This window comes from Culex quinquefasciatus, chromosome 1 (assembly GCF_015732765.1).
Source record: "Culex quinquefasciatus strain JHB chromosome 1, VPISU_Cqui_1.0_pri_paternal, whole genome shotgun sequence".
Taxonomy (NCBI): Eukaryota; Metazoa; Arthropoda; class Insecta; order Diptera; family Culicidae; genus Culex; species Culex quinquefasciatus.
In genome coordinates, this window is record NC_051861.1 from 114,104,151 (window position 1) to 114,123,690 (window position 19,540).

Genomic DNA, 19,540 nt, shown 5'->3' on the forward strand with positions numbered 1-19,540 from the left:
AGGTTAAGGTTTTTAAGTGATTGAAGGGAAGAAGAAAAATCTTGTTTTTTTTTGTGGTAGCAATGAAATGGAGAAAAAAACATTATTCAGATTGAACTAGTAAAAAAGCCAAGCAGACGAGGTGAGGCAGAGCAGAGCAGGGGAACCGTTTTAGACAAGAATAATAATTAAAAGTGCTTATAAAAAAGGGAGGAACGTTTTCTGTTCGTATTGAAAGTGTAAGGAAAATTAATTAAAAAAACAACAGAAATCGTATGATAACAGGCATGGTACATTCAGCAAATAAAAAAAAATCATGATGAGTATCGAATTAATAAAATAAGAAATGAGAAAAATTAAATTAAATGTTTTTGATAGTGCTAAGATGACCAAATTCCTCCTTTAACTCTTTTTGCCTTCCTCACCTTACTGAGGAAAGGCTATAAAATCACTCGAAAAATGAACTTCTTAATTCGACCTCTTAGACCCACCTTCACGTATACCTATCGACTCAGAATCATGTTCTGAGCAAATGTCTGTGTGGATGTGTGTAGGTGGGTGGACAAACAAATTGTCACTCGATTATCTCCGGACTGGATGAACGGATTTTGACCGTATTAGTCTCATTCGATCCGTCTTGGGGTCCCATAGGTCTCTATTTAAAATCAGCAAGTTTAGTTAAGTACTTCAAAAGTTAGGCTAAAAAAACGATTTTGGCGTATGTCCGGAAGATTGTAAAAAGGGTGGTTTTTGCAAGAAACCCTATTATGTTATACATTTTCAGAAAGGTATTAAAAAGACCTTTCCAATGAGCCCAAAACATTGAAGATCTGACAAACATATCAAAAGTTATTAGCACTTAAGTGTTATTTATACACTTTTTGGAGGCCGGATCTCAGATATTTCAATAAAAATTATGTCCGGGTCTATCATGCGACCCATCGTTAGTTAGATAATCAAAAGACCTTTTAAATGAGCCTAAAACATCAAGGATCTGACAACCCTATAAAAAGTTATTAGCACTTAAGTGTTATTTATACACTTTTTGGAGGCCGGATCTCAGATATTTCAGTAAAAATGATGTCCGGGTCCATCATGCGACCCATCATTAGTTAGATAATTGAAAGACCTTTTAAATGAGCCTAAAACATTAGGGATTTGACAACCCTAGCCCAAAACATCAAGGATTTGACAACCCTATCAAAAGTTATTAACACTTAAGTGTTATTTATACACTTTTTGGAGGCCGGATCTCAGATATTTCAGTAAAAATGATGTCCGGGTCCATCGTGCGACCCATCGTTAGTTAGATAATTGAAAAACCTTTCAAATGAGCCTAAAACATCAAGGATCTGACAACCCTATAAAAAGTTATTAGCACTTAAGTGTTATTTATACACTTTTTGGAGGCCGGATCTCAGATATTTCAGTAAAAATGATGTCCGGGTCCATCATGCGACCCATCATTAGTTAGATAATTGAAAGACCTTTTAAATGAGCCTAAAACATTAGGGATTTGACAACCCTATCAAAAGTTATTAGCACTTAAGTGTTATTTATACACTTTTTGGAGGCCGGATCTCAGATATTTCAGTAAAAATTATGTCCGGGTCCATCATGCGACCCATCGTTAGTTAGATAATTAAAAAACCTTTCAAATGAGCCTAAAACATCAAGGATCTGACAACCCTATCAAAAGTTATTGGCACTTAAGTGTTATTTATATACTTTCTGGAGGCCGGATCTGAGATATTGTGATAAAAATATTGTCTGAATCTTCCATGTGAACTTTCGTTGGATAGGTTTTTTTTATCAGACCTTGCCGATGAGCCATAAAAATGGAAGGTCTGCGAACCCTATCCAATGAAATCAGTAATAAAATTGATTTGTTAAACATGTTAAGGGAATGTTGCTATTTTTACTGAATGTATTGACTTTATGAATGTGAGGAAGGCACCAACCACCTAAAGGTGGATTAAGTATCGTTTTTTTAATTAAAAACAAAAATGAAAAACTTAATTCTTAAATTTTGAAATTCTTATATTCCTAAATTCTTAAATTCTTAAATTCTTAAATTCTTAAATTCTTAAATTCTTAAATTCTAAAATTCTAAAATTCTTAATTTCTTAAATTCTTAAATATTTTAATTTTTAAATTCTTAAATTCTTAATTTTTAAAAATTTTAAATTCTTAACTTCTTAAATTCTTAAATTTTTAAATTCTTAAATTCTTAACTTCTTAAATTCTTAAATTCTTAACGGTGCACATCAACCAGAGCTTTTGCACTCAGATTTGTGTTACAGACATTTTAGTATCTTCAAATAACAGGCATGGTACATTCAGCAAATAAAAAAAAATCATGATGAGTATCGAATTAATAAAATAAGAAATGAGAAAAATTAAATTAAATGTTTTTGATAGTGCTAAGATGACCAAATTCCTCCTTTAACTCTTTTTTTAATTAAAAACAAAAATGAAAAACTTAATTCTTAAATTTTGAAATTCTTATATTCCTAAATTCTTAAATTCTTAAATTCTTAAATTCTAAAATTCTTAATTTCTTAAATTCTTAAATATTTTAATTTTTAAATTCTGAAATTCTTAACTTCTTAAATTCTTAAATTTTTAAATTCTTAAATTCTTAACTTCTTAAATTCTTAAATTCTTAAATTCTTAACGGTGCACATCAACCAGAGCTTTTGCACTCAGATTTGTGGTACAGACATTTTAGTATCTTCAAAACTACGGGTACTACCGAAATATTTTTTTATTCATCCCCTAATGTACTGTCCACAAAGTAATTTACAACAAAGTTTGATAAATTTTACATTCCCGTTATTGCAGGATTGGGTCCGTAAGTTTCCCTTTTTTGGAATAAGAAGACAACAACTTCCTTCGTTGCTGTGCACCCTTAAATTCTTAAATCCTTAATTTCTTAAATTCTTAAATTCTTAAATTCTTAAATCCTTAATTTCTTAAATTCTTAAATTCTTAAATTCTTAAATTCTTAAATTCTTAAATTCTCAAATTCTAAAATTCTTAAATTCTCAAATTTGTCAATTCTTGTTCTTAAATTCTTGAATTCTAAAATTTCTAAGATTCTTAAAAACAAATAATTTTCAATTTTAAACTCTTCTTTGGATTCCCAAATTCTCAAATGCCGCCATCTATTACAAAAAATAAGACATCTTTGGAGTCATTTTTCAGACCACAAACTAAAATTTAGAGAATTTAGAGATTGGAAATTTAGCGAGGACTTCGGGCAACGGTTTAAAAAAATTCAAATTCCTGGATTTTTTTTAAATTAGGTAGTTTTTAGGGGTTTAGAATTTTTGATTTATATTTTTTAATTTAAGGGATCGTTCTTTTATTACGAAACGAAAAAAAAAAAAAAGATTTTTGGACTCCCTCTCGTAACAAAACTTTCATACAAATTTTAAGAATAATTGTATGGAGCGTAACATAGCCTTCGACCCCCCTTCCTCCCCCCAACTGCGTTACGTAATAATAGAAAGCTCCCTTAATAGTTGAAGTTTGAAATTATAATTTCTTTGAAATTTGTAATTTTGTAGCATTTGATTATTTTATGTTTTAAACCCTTTATATTTTTTAAAAATTGTCGACTTTTTTTTTTAATTTTGATTTTTTGAATTTTAAATATTTTAAATTCAAATTTTAAAATTTTGGAATATGAATTTGAATTTTTTTGAGCATTAAATTTGTACCTTATTGTATTTTTTTACATGTATTTTTTTTTATTTTAAGGTTTTTTAAATCTCAGATTTTTTTTATTTCTGAATTTTCAAATGTGTTTTTATGTGTATTTATATTTTTGAATTTCTTGTTCAATTTCAAAATTCCTAAATTTTAGTGTTTCCAAATTTTTGAGTTTGTGAACCGCTTGCTTTGACGTGACTGTTTTCTGTGTTTTTTTTTTATATGAAGTTTTGCGTTCCTTCCGAGCTTCGTATCAGCCTTTAAGTATGACCCCTGAACATTGCTAAAGCGATATTGAATTTTAAAATGCAAGATGGCGGCAAAAATGGCGCAGATGAAACATAAAAAAATGCATTTTGTAATTTAATAGACAATAAACTATTGAAATATTACTAATACGGGGTAACCGAATTAAATTTGATGTTAAAAGCAAGAAAATAGAAATATGTATTCTTTTTCCAGCGCCATATTGGCCGCCATCTTAATTGAATTTGAGAATCGATTGATAAATTTCGACTGCAGTTGATCGCAATGGATTTCGACTAAAACCAAACTCTTAGCTTTGATGGCATGATAAAATAAACGTAAGATTCGGGGAGCCTTTTAGATATTGTATTGTCTGCCTGTGTGGATCAATCGGACCGCGCGCTGGAATCACAATCCAGAGGTCGCTGGTTCGAATCCCGAGGCGGACGCATAAAATTCTAAGTGTAAAAATATAGGTATTCGGTGCCCTCTCCCCGTGCCATACCTTCACACTTAGGAGACCCGGGAGGCGGAGTCTTGTCGCAAAAAGAACGATACACACCTGTGGATCCGTTGACGAAACCGCAAGGTTTAAGAGGGCCACATTATAAGTTGTTACGTCGATTCCGTTTTTAGATATTGTTAGACAAGATTAGTTCACCGGTCGGCGTGCCTTCCAAGCAAGGATGCTATGGAACAGACTTTTTCAATCGATTTTTTTTTTCATGAAACCAACGATTCCAGCAAACAAGCCAAACAATCTTGTGTCTTGATGATTTTGGGACATGATATTACCACAAACGAACTGACAATCCAATCCGCCTTCAATAGGTGCAAACTGCTGTGTATATTTCCCAATACAAAAACTCCTGTTTTAAGCAGGGCGAAGTGAATCGCCTCCTTCCTTTCATTCGCACTCTCGCGAGAGCGCACATTTCCTAGGAGTAATTTGAGTAATTTTGAGGTATTTTCTCATGGAGATTTTCGTTTTCGTCGTCATATCTTTTTGGTTCAAAAAAATCAGTCTGTTTGAATTATTGTTAGTGAATAATACAGAGACATGAGCACTAATCTTACACACGACAATCACGCACAGCTAACCCGCGATCGCGATGGGGGAGATGTGATGATGTGACGATACTTAATAGAATATATAAAGAGTATGATGTTCGTGGGTCTGCGTGCTACTATACTGCTTATAGAGAGACTAGATAGAAACTAACGGAAGAATGGGAAAAGGGGGAAAACACACACACCTCTTACCAGTTGTTGAGAAAGTCGAACCCCTTGCTGTTGCCCAGCAAGCTGTTCAGCTCGTCAAAGTTCTTGTCGTCCTCCTCTACCGAGGACGACTGAGCCTGGTGCAAGCTGTCGCTGCGCGAGCTGTGCCGAAACAGGTTGATCTTGTCGTCGTCGAAGCCGAGATTCTCCAGCGATTGACCGTCGACTTCGTCGCTGCCCAGGGAAGTCGCGACGGCGGCGGACGCCGCGATCAACGTCGGTCCACCCGGCCCGCTTTGGCTGCAGATGAAGCTGGCCAGGAATTCCGGCGCGACGACCGGTTCCGGCTTGGCCGGCGGAAGGACCACATTGTTTTCGGTGTCCACGTAGGAAATTTGGCTGCTGGTCATTTTTGAAGTCGCGGTCTTTCCTGCCTTCGCACCGTCCGCCAGCTTGGGCGACTTGACCTTGTCCAACTTCTTCCCCAAATCGACCCTCCGAGGTTCGGCGGGTTTCTCCTTCTCCAACGGAAAGATGTTCAAATTGATTTGGCTTTTGGTTTTGTGAGCAAACGGTCCCGAGTGTTCGTCCCGGTACAACCCGACACTTTCGTCGTGGATGACCTTCCGTCCCGTCTTCTGGAACTGGAACGTGTGCAACGACTTGCCATCGTACAGATTCACCTTCCGGTCGTCGCTGTTATCCTCGTCCACAATTATATTCCGAAACGAGTCGTCCGACGTCGAGAAGCTGTCAAAGTACTTGAGCGTCAGCTCCGGCTTGATGAGCGTCTCGTTGATGATTTCGCTTTGCTCCTCCCGGCTCAGGTCGTCCCAGATGTGCTCGTACGTGGCCTTAATCTCGCCAATGTCCAGCGAAATGCGGCGCGAGATTTCGTTCATGTTGGCAAAGTACTCCTCCACGAAGGCGCGGTCCTTCAGCTTGGACGGGTCCATCGCTGTGGAATAGAGGAATAAATATTAGGAACCTATCAAAAATCAAACAAGGCGTGAAGAACGTACAATGTTATTAATGCCATAAAGCATACTGTTTGTGACCGATTCTTCGGCTCCTTTTTTAAAAAAAATCCCAAGTTTTTTTCAGCATTTTGGCTGTAGTGGCAAAATAATAGAAGAAACCCCTCAATGTTATTACATATTTGGAAAGATAATTGATTTTCCTACAAAGAAATATCATGCAGAATGAACCATATAGTATCTGTGCTTCCCCTGAAATAAAAATGTAGCGTGATGGGACAACATCATAAAACTGGACTTTAAAAAGTCACACTACAAAAATCGCTACAGTTTTGCCAGTTTGATTTAAAAAACTTTTGCTCTTCTACACATTATCACAAATTAATAAACGAATCTTTTGCTCCTTGAACTGAAAGAATGGGTTGAAATTTGAGTTTTTGCCAGCCATTTCTTTTCGTGACGGGACAACGAAAGGAGCAGATTTATGAAAAAACTCCTCTCACGTTCAATGGCTTGCAGACCACATTTGGTCAATATTATTGCATCATAATAAAAATGATTTTTTCATATTAAAAATCACATTGAAAATTAAAAAATGTGACATTTTGGTGTAGCTTTGCTAAGAATCGGTCGTGTAAATGGTCGGCTAGAATGGTACGTTTCTCTTGTAACTTCTAAGTAAGCGAAAGTTAAGAGAAAAAGTGCAAAGGGCAAATATCGCTGGAAAGATATTTTATTCATAATTTTCTCTCTTTTCTTCAACCTTAAGGGGTTACATACATGTAAATCATCAAAAATGTCAGAGGTTGGTATGAGCACACGCTTAAACTTTTTTTCAAAATCTTTTTGCAGGGCATTAAAATGTACATTTTCATCTATTTACAAAATAAATATGAAGACATTTGGATGTACCATTGCCGAGATATAGCTATTTTAAGTTAGCAGTTTCAAAAAACTGGTGCCACGATATCTCAACACTGTTTTGACCAAATCGGCTCAAAATTTTGGTGAAGACTCTTTAAACTGGTCTTATGTGCATGACGAAGGCCGATTTTCAAAAACTTAATTTAAAAAAAAGATAAAAATATTTTAATGTTTTCTCACATAAAAAATCCTCAGTTTTTGATTTTTGTATTTTTTTTCAAAATCGTAATTTCAAAATCGGGCTTCGTCATGCACACGGGATATGTCTTGGGAGTCTTCACCTCAAATTTCAGCCAATTTGATCCATCCCATCTCGAGATATCGTGGCCCCCGTAAATCAACTCGGTGTTTAGAGAAAAACGCTCAGAAAGTTTGACAGTTCGCTTTGCGCATGGCAAAGTTGTGAACTTAAATCGTCTCTTACTCAGTTCAGTCACGAAATATCCTCATGAAACTTTCAGGAGTGATTGAAAATCATCTTTTTAGTGAATTTAGTGAATTTTCTGAAACATGAAATTTTGGAATTTTCTACATGTATGTAACCCCTTAAGTTATTTTATAATAAATAAGTAATCTTACTCTGTAGACTCAGAACCGTAATGCTAAAAAAAACTTCGTCCTCCCGGTTGTTTGAACTTCATGCTCAAACTCAATCCGATTCAAATTTCCGAGTTCACCTTACTTAAGGACGTATTAGACTATGACAAACAAACAAACAAACAAACTCACACTTTTCGTGTTCGAAATTTTGACAAACTCACAAATTATTTGCAGTAAACTCAAAAACAAACAAACAAACTCCCACATATTGCATGCAATTTTTTGGGTGTATGCAAGAGCGATGAACCGCCCTAATTCTCCATACAAACTTTGGAGAAAACCCATTCGGCTCTGTCAAAATATTTTTGAAAAATTCAAAATGCACGTGTTTCTGGGGACCTCAAACTTCATGCTTCCCCTCGAGTTGAGCCTGCGCAGTAGGGTGACAAGAAAAATTGAAAATTTTGGAAAATCTGAAGAGATACTCCCTGGATCGATTCTTTAGGCAATAATAAGTAACTCTGCCAATTTTGAGCCAAACCGGTTGAGGTTAAGGGGTAGCCTTTTATCTTTGAAGTTCATATGGGGAAAATCGCTAAAATGTATGGGGAAAAACATCGCATAAGGATTTTGGCAGCAGGTGGCGCAGGTCTCGCCCAAAATTTTCCAAGTGTGAGATTCTTGTAGGAAATTTAATTTCCTGCAACTTTGTCGAAGGGTGCAGGAAGCTCCGAGTTGATCCTGATGAGTTATTAGCGAAGCGATGAAAAGAAATTGCCTTATATACTTGAAAGAATATAAGAGGTATATAAGAAGTATATAAGAAAATATTTTTTACTGGAAAAATCACCAAAAATCAGGATCAATTCGGATCGTTATGCACCCTTCGACAAAGTTGTAGGAAATTAAATTTCCTACAAGTATCTCACACTTGGAAAATTTTGGGCGAGATCCGCGCCACCTGATAGAAAAATACTAAAACGATGTGTTTCTGCATACATTTTTGCGATTTTTCCCATACACTCAAACCCCGATGGTTTGACACCAACTGTTGTCAAACGAACGGGGTCACTTTTTAGTTTGACACCCCTTTTATACGGAGTTCACACACACTACCAAACGTTTTTTTTTGATAGTGTGAGTGAGCGCCGTGTAAAAAGTGACAGTTCGTCACTTTTTAGTTTGACTTTGTCAAACCAACGGGGTACAAACTAAAAAAGTGTTAAACGAAAAAGTGACCAACCACCGGGGGTTGAGTGTATAAATTTCAACGGTAAAAAGCGACCCCTTAACATTAACCGATTTGGCTCAAAATTTGCAGATTCTTATTATTGTCTAAGGAATCGAATCAGAGGGTATCCCTGATGTCGAATTTTTTATTGTCACCCTACTGCGCAGTCATTTTTGTGTTTTTTCTTATCACCACCATCTTGTATTTAGACAATCTTAAGCACTTGGAGTCGTTTAGGTGTTAAGCTCTACAATAAAAAAAAAAGACAACAAAAAAAAAATACATTTTTCAAATTTGATTTGACGAAAGGATGACAAAAAATAACTTCTTTGGGCATAGTACAGTGCACAGTGGTTCAGATTGCTATTTAAATTAAGTGGATTTTTTTTTCAGAAGAGTTGGGAAGGGGTAATTTTTGGTTTGTTTGAAAATTAGGGTGGTTCACGATTGTGGTGATTTTGAAAATCTAACTTTTCAGAAATATTGTTGGGATTTGTTTGTCTTCTAGCAACTTTGTCGAAGACACCAGAATTGCAATCTACGCTTTCTACGGCCAAATTTAGAGAAAACATCTGTGAAAATCTTCAAAATTGGGTTTTTTTAAACCTAGAATTTCGGGATTAAGTTTTTGAAAATGTAAGGTTTTAGAGCTCTAAAAAACAAACATTTTTATTTTTTGACAGGTCAATTTGGACTTAAGGGTCGAAAGTTACAGCCATTTTAAAGTAAAAAAGATGCTTATTTTAAACTTACATATCTCGAAAAAGCGCAAGCCAAATTTTAAGCGCCCGGTTTCATTTGATAATGGAGATCTAGCACAACAAACGCTGAACTAATCTCAGGGGTGTTTTTTTTTTTTAATTCAAGATATCTGCATTTAAAAATTGTCTAATTTTCAAGGCAAAAGTGTATGGTTCCACCCTAATGGAATTAGAAAATTGTCAAACTATATGTTTGCCAATGTCAATACTTGAACGGTCTTAAATTTTCTAATTTTCTCAAAACAAAAAAAACCAAGCCTCCAAACTCTGATGAAATGTCAAAAGATGTTTTAAAAAAGCCCTTTTCAAATGCTTGTATCTTTTTTTTTGTGAAAATAAAAAAGTATTCTGTTGGTTGCTTTTCAAAACTTTTCTCTTTTTTTTTTCTTTTTTTTTGCAGCGAGGATTTTTACGATAATATCAAAAGAAATTGTTAAAATTTTATCATTTCCAAATATTTCTACTGAGTGAAATAGCAATTTTAAATAAAAATCAAAATTTAATACATTGTTGGTGCGTACTGCTTGAATATAATTAAGAAAATTCCCGGACATCACATATTAGGATAATACAGCAAAAATTAAATAAAGTGACGTATGCGCCTAAGGCAATTGAAAATATTGTTCAAAGTTTTTGTCTCTCAAAAACAGTCTGAAAAATTTGGTACAAAAAGTTTTTTTTAAACTTCAAAATTTCTATGTAATTTTAAGCGGTGTTGTTTGAAAACAATTTGAAATGCATTCCCCTTTGTTTATAACAATTTTCAACATGTTTGAGTTGAATTTAAAATATTTTGAGTTTCAGTTTTTGCCTTTCTGCTTTGAAATTTTGTAATTCTGGCTTGTTATTTAATTTTATTTATTTTATTTTTTTGACAATTATGCGTAGAACGACAGAAAAGTCAAATAAAAGTGGTGCTAAAATGGTAGTTTAAGAAACATGCTGAAAATGCAGATTGTTTTTAGCAAGAGTCAACAACCAACTTGGGTTATTGCCTGGTTTTATTTATTTTTTTTATTGTGAAGAGCTCAGAACTCTCTCTAATCTAATTTTTCGACCTTTTGTTATTAACTTACCAAAACTTTACATTTTAATAAATATTAATGAGTTTTTTTATGTTTTACTTAATCTAACTGAAATATATCAATAAATCCGATTTCCGTAGCCGAAAAAAAGTTGGTCGATAACTTTTTTTGTAACCATTAAAATAACAGATAGTATTTGAAAAGGACAAATTTCACCATTTTTGAAGAGTGAGGATATGTGAAAAGTCTAGAATTGTTGTCTCCTTCTTCTATTTTGTTGTAAATCGTTTAATAAAATAATGAATAGTTTTAAATCTAACGTAAATAATGTAAATTTTAGGAGACCGGCCCGTGGCTTAATGGCTACGGCTCCCGCGTCATAAGCGGAAGGTTCCGGGTTCGATTCCCGACCGGTCTCCTTGAAATTATTCGACTATAATTGAACTTTGAATATGAACAAAAAACGCATGGAATCAGGTGGGATTCGAACTCACACTTTTGGATTGGTAGTCAGATGCTCTAGCCACTCGACCACCGAGGGGTTGACACCCCTTGAGTGAATTAATCCGTAGTGGTGAGTGGTACTATATAATACAACAATCCCTTCCCCAACAATTCCCCTACACACACTACACACCATATTCTATAAATAACTCGAAGTGGTCGGTACGGTATGTCCTCACTTCTTCTTCTTCCCCTGATGATTCCATGAAATGTGGGTTCCGTTCATAGGGACGTGGCGTTACATCGTGCTGCCACCTGGTTTTTTTAAGCGCAAGAGTGTAAAAGTGCTGAGTCATCGTCTAAAAATAGACGGCGTCCTATCTCGCCCAGCAAAATGAAGTCGATAAAGTAGTCGGTTTTGATGAGAAAAAGTGGAAAATGCGGTCTAAAAATAGCGACGCCATCTCCCTATAGAATCTGTCTCTTGCGGTTAATGCAACGCAGTAGGCCGGGCCGCTTTAGTGAGTATAATACATTTCGGGGGTTCTCGAAAGTACTGCAATCATTAATAATGACAAGAAAGAACTTGAGGCGTAATCTAACCATAAGTTCTTCCCGGATGCTTTCTTCGGACTGGCTGCGCTTGTGTTCGATTAGATTAGATTAGATTAGATTAACGTAAATAATGTAAATTTTAAACAATTAATTTAAAGAACAAATAGTTTAAGTATAAAAATCACTGTTCCCTAACCAAATATCCAAATTCGCAATAATGAATCACGACATCATTCAGAGATAACCCAGTATCAGTAGTTCACCCGTCCCGCGATTTCCAGTTATTCAAATCCCACACCGGTTCGTGGACGCTAATGAATTATTCATCAACGGAGGCTAAACGCTGGACGGCAACGACCTGCATGCATAGCGGGCAAGAAGCCTCGATTTTTACCTGTCCCGATGACCAAATCGCGCGAAACATCCAAATTGCACAAGGTCAAACCAAAACACACACCCACCTTTCCTCACCTCGTCTCCTTCGGTTCACAAGAAGTTTGTGTGTTTAACTTTACACACTTTGGTCAAACTATTTTTTTTTTGCCGAAACTGGGTCAGCTGCGGCCTCCTAGCAATATCAATTTCGATACGCACACCGAGCGCTCTCCAATGCGTTGATGGCGGCGGCTACGCCCTTACATAAAAAAGCGGCTCGAAAAACGTAAATAAACACTAGAGAGTGAGCAAGAGTAAGAAAAAAAGTGAATTTGAAACGCGAGAAAAGAAAACATGCAGAGCAGGCAGCATCAAACCGTGACAAAAAGTGAAGAAACATAAAAAGTGAAACAAAATAAAGTACACGCCAGCCTAAACTAAACTAAAAATCGAAAACGTACCTCCTCTTAGCCAATGTCGATTCTTCTGCTGCTTTTTTGAAGATTTATATTTTTTGTCGCCCCCCTTCTCGAACTATTAATTAAGGCCTGGAGAGTCGCACGTAAACGTAACTTTTCACGCGATTGAGTTTTCCTGCGGCCACTTTTCTTCTGTTTGCTTGTTCGAGATAACTCTTTTGGAGGTGAGAGTAGATGGTTGAAGATGGTGTTATCCAATATCGGCGGCTGCCGAACAAACACGTCACAGATTGCTGGAAAATAAAAGGGGAAAATTGTTTAGCTTGGCAGTTTTTCGCAGCGGCAGCTGATGACGAAGTTAGTTTGTAGGAGCGATTTGGGGCAGTTAGGATGATTTTTCACGGTAGCGGGAGATGGGAAGTCACGGGGATGATTAGCATTTAAATTTAATAAGGCCAATGCAAATATTGTTTAAAACTTTTGTCTTCCCCTTTTAATATTTCCCAAAATAACTGGGGGCAAAAACTAACAATTTCGAAAGAATAATAGTTTATGCAACAAGTTGCAAAAAGAAGATGTTAAGCACGACTCGAACATGTATCCAACGAGGTTTGCCGAGTTTTCGTCAATATATGTGTTCAAAAAAGATTCGGAAAGTATAATGTTTCGATACAAGGGCTGAAAAGATGCACTTTTCAGCATTCTAATGGATACTGATATAGTTGTTTATGCAACAAGTTGCAAAAAAATACATTTTTTTCAACACGAGTCGTACATTTATCCCATTTGAGTGCTGAAAAGTAGAACTTTTCAGCATTTATTTTGAAAAGTGATGCTATTCGATTCTGTGATTTTTGGTACAGAAAAGTAGGCTATTTCGTCGTTCAAGAATCACAGGAAAAGTGAGTAGTTTCACGACGGAATTGCAAAAAAGTTCTTTTTGATCTCAAAAACAATGTCAAAAAGTATTACCTCTTGAAAAAAGTGCTGAAAAATGCACTGTTAAGCACTCAAATGAGAGCTACAATGTACATTTTAAAATTAATAGTTTTCCTGGTGATAAGAAGGTCATTTCGTCACCAGGGAATGACAGTAAAGTTGCTATTTTCAAGAAAGGAGCACTCGCAGTCGAGCAGTTTTTGACAGTTCGCTCCATTTTTTTTTTTGTGGGATTTAAGACTACTGCGACCATTTAGTTGATCTATTGTAGTGTACCCCTAATTACTGTCGCATATTTTCAGGGTGACAAGTCACCATTTAGGGTGACCGCCACTGACTGAGGATGCGATATACCCCAGTTTGGCATTGCTTCGAGAATGAAGTCAACAACCGAAGTGGGATTTTCTGAATAAATTTCTGAGGGAGTTAAAATCCCTTTATTGAAAAATTTAATTCTTTTTGCAATCAGTGCACCACACTCACACAGTAAGTGCCTTGAAGTTTCCACTTCACAGTCACAGAGCCTACAGATATCAGTTTGACTTCGCGTTAGCTTTTTCAAGTGATACCGTGATGGGCAATGTCCTGTAATTAATCCAATGTATATGTTTAGTGACCGTTTATTCAGACCAAGTATTCGCGACGTTTTCTGTTTGCTAGGGGTGATAAACAACGTGGATTGCTTTGCAGAATGCGAGGCAATCCAATTCTGTTGTATCATGGAATTTTCCCATTTTGTAATTTCGCTCCATAAGAAATACATTGTAGAAAAAAGCAAAAACTGCTCGAATGGAAGTGCTCCATTAATTGATTGTCAGTAGCTTTGCAATGCACAGTGGTCCAGATCGCAAAATTGAGTGCTGTTTTGAGCTTCGGTGTCATGAGAAGACTTGTTGCAAATGAGAAGGAGCAACTTTTGGCTTGGTTGAACATGAGAGTGGTTCGTGATTAGGGTGTTTAAAAAATCTAACTATTCATGAATATTTTTGATACGGCTAAATATAGAGCAGCCTCCAAAAATCAGTGTGTTCAACTTAGCAATTCAAGGTTAAGTTTAAAAGAAAAGCAATGTTCGGGCACTTATAGAGCTCTGAATAAAACAAACATTTACGTTTTTTGAAAAGTCAACTTGAGCTTAAGGGTTATAAATTACAGCAATCTAAAGGTAGAAAATATGTAACTTTAAATTTAAAACAAATAAATCGATGCCGGTGTACTCTTTTGTATCAAGCTCGCTGGGATTTGTATCTAGACGGAAAAAGAGAGCACACGGGCATCGAAATATAAACCCAAAATGTGACCAAAAATCGATATTTTGACACTTTGACACTTCATCGAAAAATCACTTTTCCACTTAATTTTGCAATCTGGACCACCGTGCAATGGATAAAGCTTTTTGTAAGACATTTTGTTTCAAAATTTTGAAAATTTAATTTTCCGAAGAGATTGAGAGATTAGTTTTAAGAGCCGATACAATTAGTTAATTTTCATTCTGAGCAATTCTGAGAATTTGGTCAACAATTATTTTTGAAGTATTTTCTTTTTTTTATGAAACTTTCTGTGTAAATTCGTCTATACAAGATTTCATATAATTTAGGCAGCTGGCCAAAAAAAATATTTAAACATCTTTATAAGGGATTTTTTATTTGGTGGTTTCGACGAAGTTGTAGGTATTGCTTAAGGAGGTATTAGACCATGACAAACTAACAAACAAATTCGCAATTTTTCGTGTTTTTGTTTGTTTGCCAAACTCGCAAACCTATTCGCGGCAAACTCGTGAGCAATATGTATGCAGACTGAAGTTTCTGCAAACAAATGCAGGCAAACAAACATAGCAAGCAAACTTCCAAACTATCAAAAGGTTTGTTTGTTTGGTTGTCGTAGTATAATAATCCCTTCATAGAATTTCTCAAAAAAAAAAACTTGCACTTTCAAAACATTTAACCATTTTTTCGACTTTTCACACAAAAAAAAATGGATGGCGGATCTAATTCATTTTAAATTTATTTTTTTGATATACAATTTTTTATGAGCACAAGTTCATTTGGCAGTGTTTTTCGAAATAAAACATACTTTTAAAAAATGTGGACAATCGAAAAAGCTTTATTTTATGGTGTAGAATCAAATTTGTAATTGAAAAGTACTCTACACAAATTTCGATATCGTGCACCGTTTTCGAGTTCTAACAATTATATTTTTGTGATTATTAGTTGAAAACGTGATTTTATAAGTCATGATCTTGATAACCACTGATTTTTTGTTGTTGTAAAGATCAGGAAAATTCCCATTTTTCTTGAAAGATATCGAAGATTGGACCGATAGTTGCTTAGATAAAACATAAAAAAGGTTATAACAGGCACAACAGAGAACGAAAATTTTGTAACATTTTCCAAACTTTTTTGAATTAAAAAATTTCAAACTCTAACATTTAATATGGTTGAAAAAAAATGTTTTCGGGCCTTTATTTAGAGAGATAAAAAATGTATTTTTTATTATTAAAATAGGAGGAAAAACTGCTGAACATTCCCAACAACGGATCATCATAAGTTAAACTTAATGCATGAATAAAATATCTCAGTTGCTCTATATGCATTGGTCAAATTGCTTGATCTTGAACAGGCTGAGGGATTAAAATTTCTTACAAACAAAGGGTCTTTTATAATGTTAAAGAGAATAATGTAAATATTATTTTTAATAATTTTCCACATTTGCGAGTTTTAAATTATGCCTGCCGATCAAAAACTTTAGGCATCCATGGTTAAGAAGAACGACTCTAATACAGTCGTAGACAAGTATTTTAAATTCCCTTCAATTTATACTAACCATTGAAATTTTAAATTTGCGTTTGCAAACAGGATCAATAATGAAAAAATATATATATATTTTTATATTATTTTTTCAAACCTGGACACTTTTCAAGCTTTCTGAAAAAAATGCAAAAGTACAAAAACTTTGCATTAGTTTCTCTGAGAATATTTCAAGATTAGGTTTCTCGTTTCTGAAATGTAAAAGTAAAATTAAATTTTTCCCATGACCCATGAACAGTATCAGGGCCGCATTTACAATGCGGATTCAGTGGCTAATTCTAAACTTATTGTTATCGTTTTAAGGTTAATGTTAACACTCCATAGGTCGCCTTAAGGTGTCATGATAAGGTCTAGCTTGTGACAATAGAAATCTAAGAAAATAAAGCCTAATCCTCGGCCTAATCTAATTTTGATTTTATGCAAAGGTAGAAAAAGTGTATGTTTTATAACGAAGCAATAAGTGCTTCACATTTTCATCGAAATGTTCCACTTATTTGAAGAAAATTATTATTATATTCGATTATATTATAATTTAGATCATCCGTGACATCGTGAAAAATCGCCCCACCCTCGTCACATAATTAAAAACATTACAATTTTCACTGGAACTGGAACTCTGACTTACCCTGGTGAAGCTGGAACTTCTGCTGCTGCTGCTGCTGGGCGTTTTAACTGTTTATTTTGCGGGGCCTCCTTCTAATTTCTCACATATTGCAGCTGATGTGCGTAAAAACCAGATTATCTTTAAATGAGCACACTGCAATTATTTGCAATTAGTTTCGGGAAGACCACAACAACACCAGGCAGACAGAAGGCCAGCTGCCAGCTGGAGAAATCTCCAAAAATTGATGCAAAACCCGCGACGAACGAAAATCGACTGATTTGGTTTTGTTTTTGCTCTTTTTTGGGGTGTTTTTGAGGTGGAGTTTTAGGGAGGGTGATAAATGATAGGGGCGTACGACGAAAAGTAATTTTCTTTCTGTGCTTAATGAAAACGTCAACAAAAGGTTTATTGATGATGGAAAATTAATAAAATAAACCGTTTTAATTTAAATTGAAAACCACTTTCAGATGAATTTGTAAAATTTCATGAAAAAGAACAAAACTAAAAATTTTATTTACTTTTCTGATTTCCAATTGAACCCTTTTCGTTTCATATGCTTGACAAGTCTCGGGCAAAGAGTTCGCAGGGGTGGGCCAAAAACTGCTCGAATAACAAGAGAGCGGTGGTGAAGGTGGTTATGAAAAACTTTCTGGTGTTAGGAATTTTTACTCCTGAACAACAAAAAAATATTTCAATATTTTAAAGAAAAAGTGTTGTAAAATGCGTTATACGGTAGTATACTATATATAAGTATCTCACTCCCCTTTAAAAGAACAAAAGTTCATTAGGGTAGTGTAAGCCGAATGTAAAGATTTGATTGAATTCAATAAAGTAATAATAATAATAATAAAAAAAGTATACTCTATACAGTTGTTTTTTCAATCATTATAGTTTAAACAAATCTAAACTCTGACATTAAAAAAGTTTTGCGAGAAATAGTTTATATCTTAATAATATAGAAATAGATTGACAGCTTGAAGTTTGTTGAAAAAATAATATTTTTCCTCAGGTTGAAGGTTGGGACGACATACACTTTGAAAAATATGGTCAACGCCCTTATTTCGAGTGGAAGAAAAACCTTTTTTTAATCATTCTAGGTATATTCTTCACTTATTGGCAAGCTTACAGATAACACTCTAAAGTATATCGTCCAACATTTCCACTTTCATAATCATGGTTTCTAGATTCTCCCTGGTATTCGCCTCACAACTATCGTTATCAGATCCAGCATTTTTGGTGTGCGATTGATTCATCTTGACCTTATGCACACACTTCATGTGCTGCAAAAAGTTCGTGATTTTCCAACTGCCACTGCGCTCTTTATGGATGGTATACTTCGAATGGCAGATCGGGCACTGAATCGTCCCCTTCGGCCCCGTTGGTGATGGTTCGAAAAATATGCCCACCTTGTGCAGCTTTTGGAGCTCCTCGTCTTCGTTGAAGTTGTCACATCTGCAAAATTATCAAATACTTTAATCATATTTTTTTTAATTTAAAATGTATCCTTTGAATGACCTGTTCATAAAATACTCCAAGATTCGCGCCTTCAGCAGCTCCCTGTCCGCAATAGATCCCTGAACAACTCGCATCATCTTCGCCGGTGGCTCCTCCGGCGATCCTGGCCGGTCCACCTTGTAATTGACCACACACGCAAATCCGTTATCCCGCACGGTTTGTCCGATCAACAGCAGCAGCTTTCGCTCGCCGGTCAGGAATCGAAAAGTGGATGGATTTGCGCCGAAATGGGGCCCCCAGTACTTGGCCAGCGAGGGATCATCGCTCGGAAGGTTGGTTATTTCCGGTACCGCCCGCACATCGGCCTCGATGTTGGGAATGTCCGCTTCGGTGAGATTTGCCAGAGCCGGATTGATGTAACCGGACAGCTCCAGGGCGTGCTTGATGTGGGCCGGAATTTTGTACGAGATGACGTGCTCCAGGTTCTCCCAGAATGAGTCCTGCATTTTTAAAAATGGTTAACAAGTGAAAATATGTTTTATTACCCAATTTCAGATTTTTTTAATCAAAGAATTTAAGTTTGTAATAATTTGAAAAAAGACTTGATTAAAGCGTGACAGAAAGATTTATCAAACTGCTCTAGAAGTAGAATAAAGAAAGTAAGACAGGTATCAAAAAATGTATAGCACAATTTTCTTTACCAATTATAACAAAATCATCTTTTTCTGTGGGTTAGCTGTCAAATAAAAGGTAGCAAAGCCAGTCAATTTATATGAAAATATGACACTGAGTGAGAATTGAAAAATAGTTTTTGACAAAATTTGTAAAAATTTGCCCGAAAACTGGTTAAATTTTCATTTTACTGAAAATGTCCTCGAAATACTTCTTTCGAACGAAGTAACTTTTTTTACAGCTTGAAGACCCACTTTACCTTCTCTAATCAATGTACCTTGGTTGGCATCTATGTAAACATATTCGAAAGGAAGCTAACATTTTTACCAAAACATCTAATACAGAATTGAGGATTTTGAGATACTTTATAATTTCATGATGCGGAAATACCTAAGGTCCATTGTTGTCCAACAACTGTCACACAAATAATCCAAATATCGTTGAAAAACACAAAAAAAACTCACCATATTTTTGTTGCAGCTGCAGCTGTTCAAGTGACAATCAAAACAAAGCATCTCAGAGGTAGATTCGAGCAGTTTATTCGCGATTCGCTAGGGATGGTTGCGATAGTCGCACGATTTTGGACTTTTTTGTGTCGAAATGTTAGACGATGAAAGAAGGTTTATTTTATACGAAATTTCAGCCAAAT

The 19,540-nt window shown here is 35.3% G+C and overlaps 2 protein-coding genes across 3 annotated transcripts; both read right to left on the bottom strand.

Moving 5' to 3' along the window:
• Positions 1 to 4,765: 4,765 nt before the first annotated feature.
• On the bottom strand, positions 4,766 to 17,085 carry LOC6045622. Of its 2 annotated transcripts, XM_038248609.1 has the most exons (3): positions 16,786 to 17,085; positions 12,457 to 12,707; positions 4,766 to 6,121 (listed from the first exon to the last, which is right to left on the bottom strand). In XM_038248609.1, exon 3 carries the CDS (start codon positions 6,117 to 6,119, stop codon positions 5,202 to 5,204), a length of 918 nt encoding a protein of 305 aa, XP_038104537.1. In that variant the 5' UTR covers positions 6,120 to 6,121; positions 12,457 to 12,707; positions 16,786 to 17,085; the 3' UTR covers positions 4,766 to 5,201. The 2 variants fall into 2 exon arrangements, with proteins under 2 accessions (XP_038104537.1, XP_038104538.1); XM_038248610.1 differs by lacking the exons at positions 12,457 to 12,707; positions 16,786 to 17,085 and adding an exon at positions 12,082 to 12,257.
• Positions 17,086 to 17,738: 653 nt separating this feature from the next.
• Positions 17,739 to 19,451, bottom strand: LOC6045618. Its single transcript, XM_001862922.2, has 3 exons — positions 19,356 to 19,451; positions 18,280 to 18,719; positions 17,739 to 18,216 (listed from the first exon to the last, which is right to left on the bottom strand). Exons 1-3 carry the CDS (start codon positions 19,404 to 19,406, stop codon positions 17,901 to 17,903), a joined length of 807 nt encoding a protein of 268 aa, XP_001862957.2. The 5' UTR covers positions 19,407 to 19,451; the 3' UTR covers positions 17,739 to 17,900.
• Between the last annotated feature and the right edge of the window lie 89 nt (positions 19,452 to 19,540).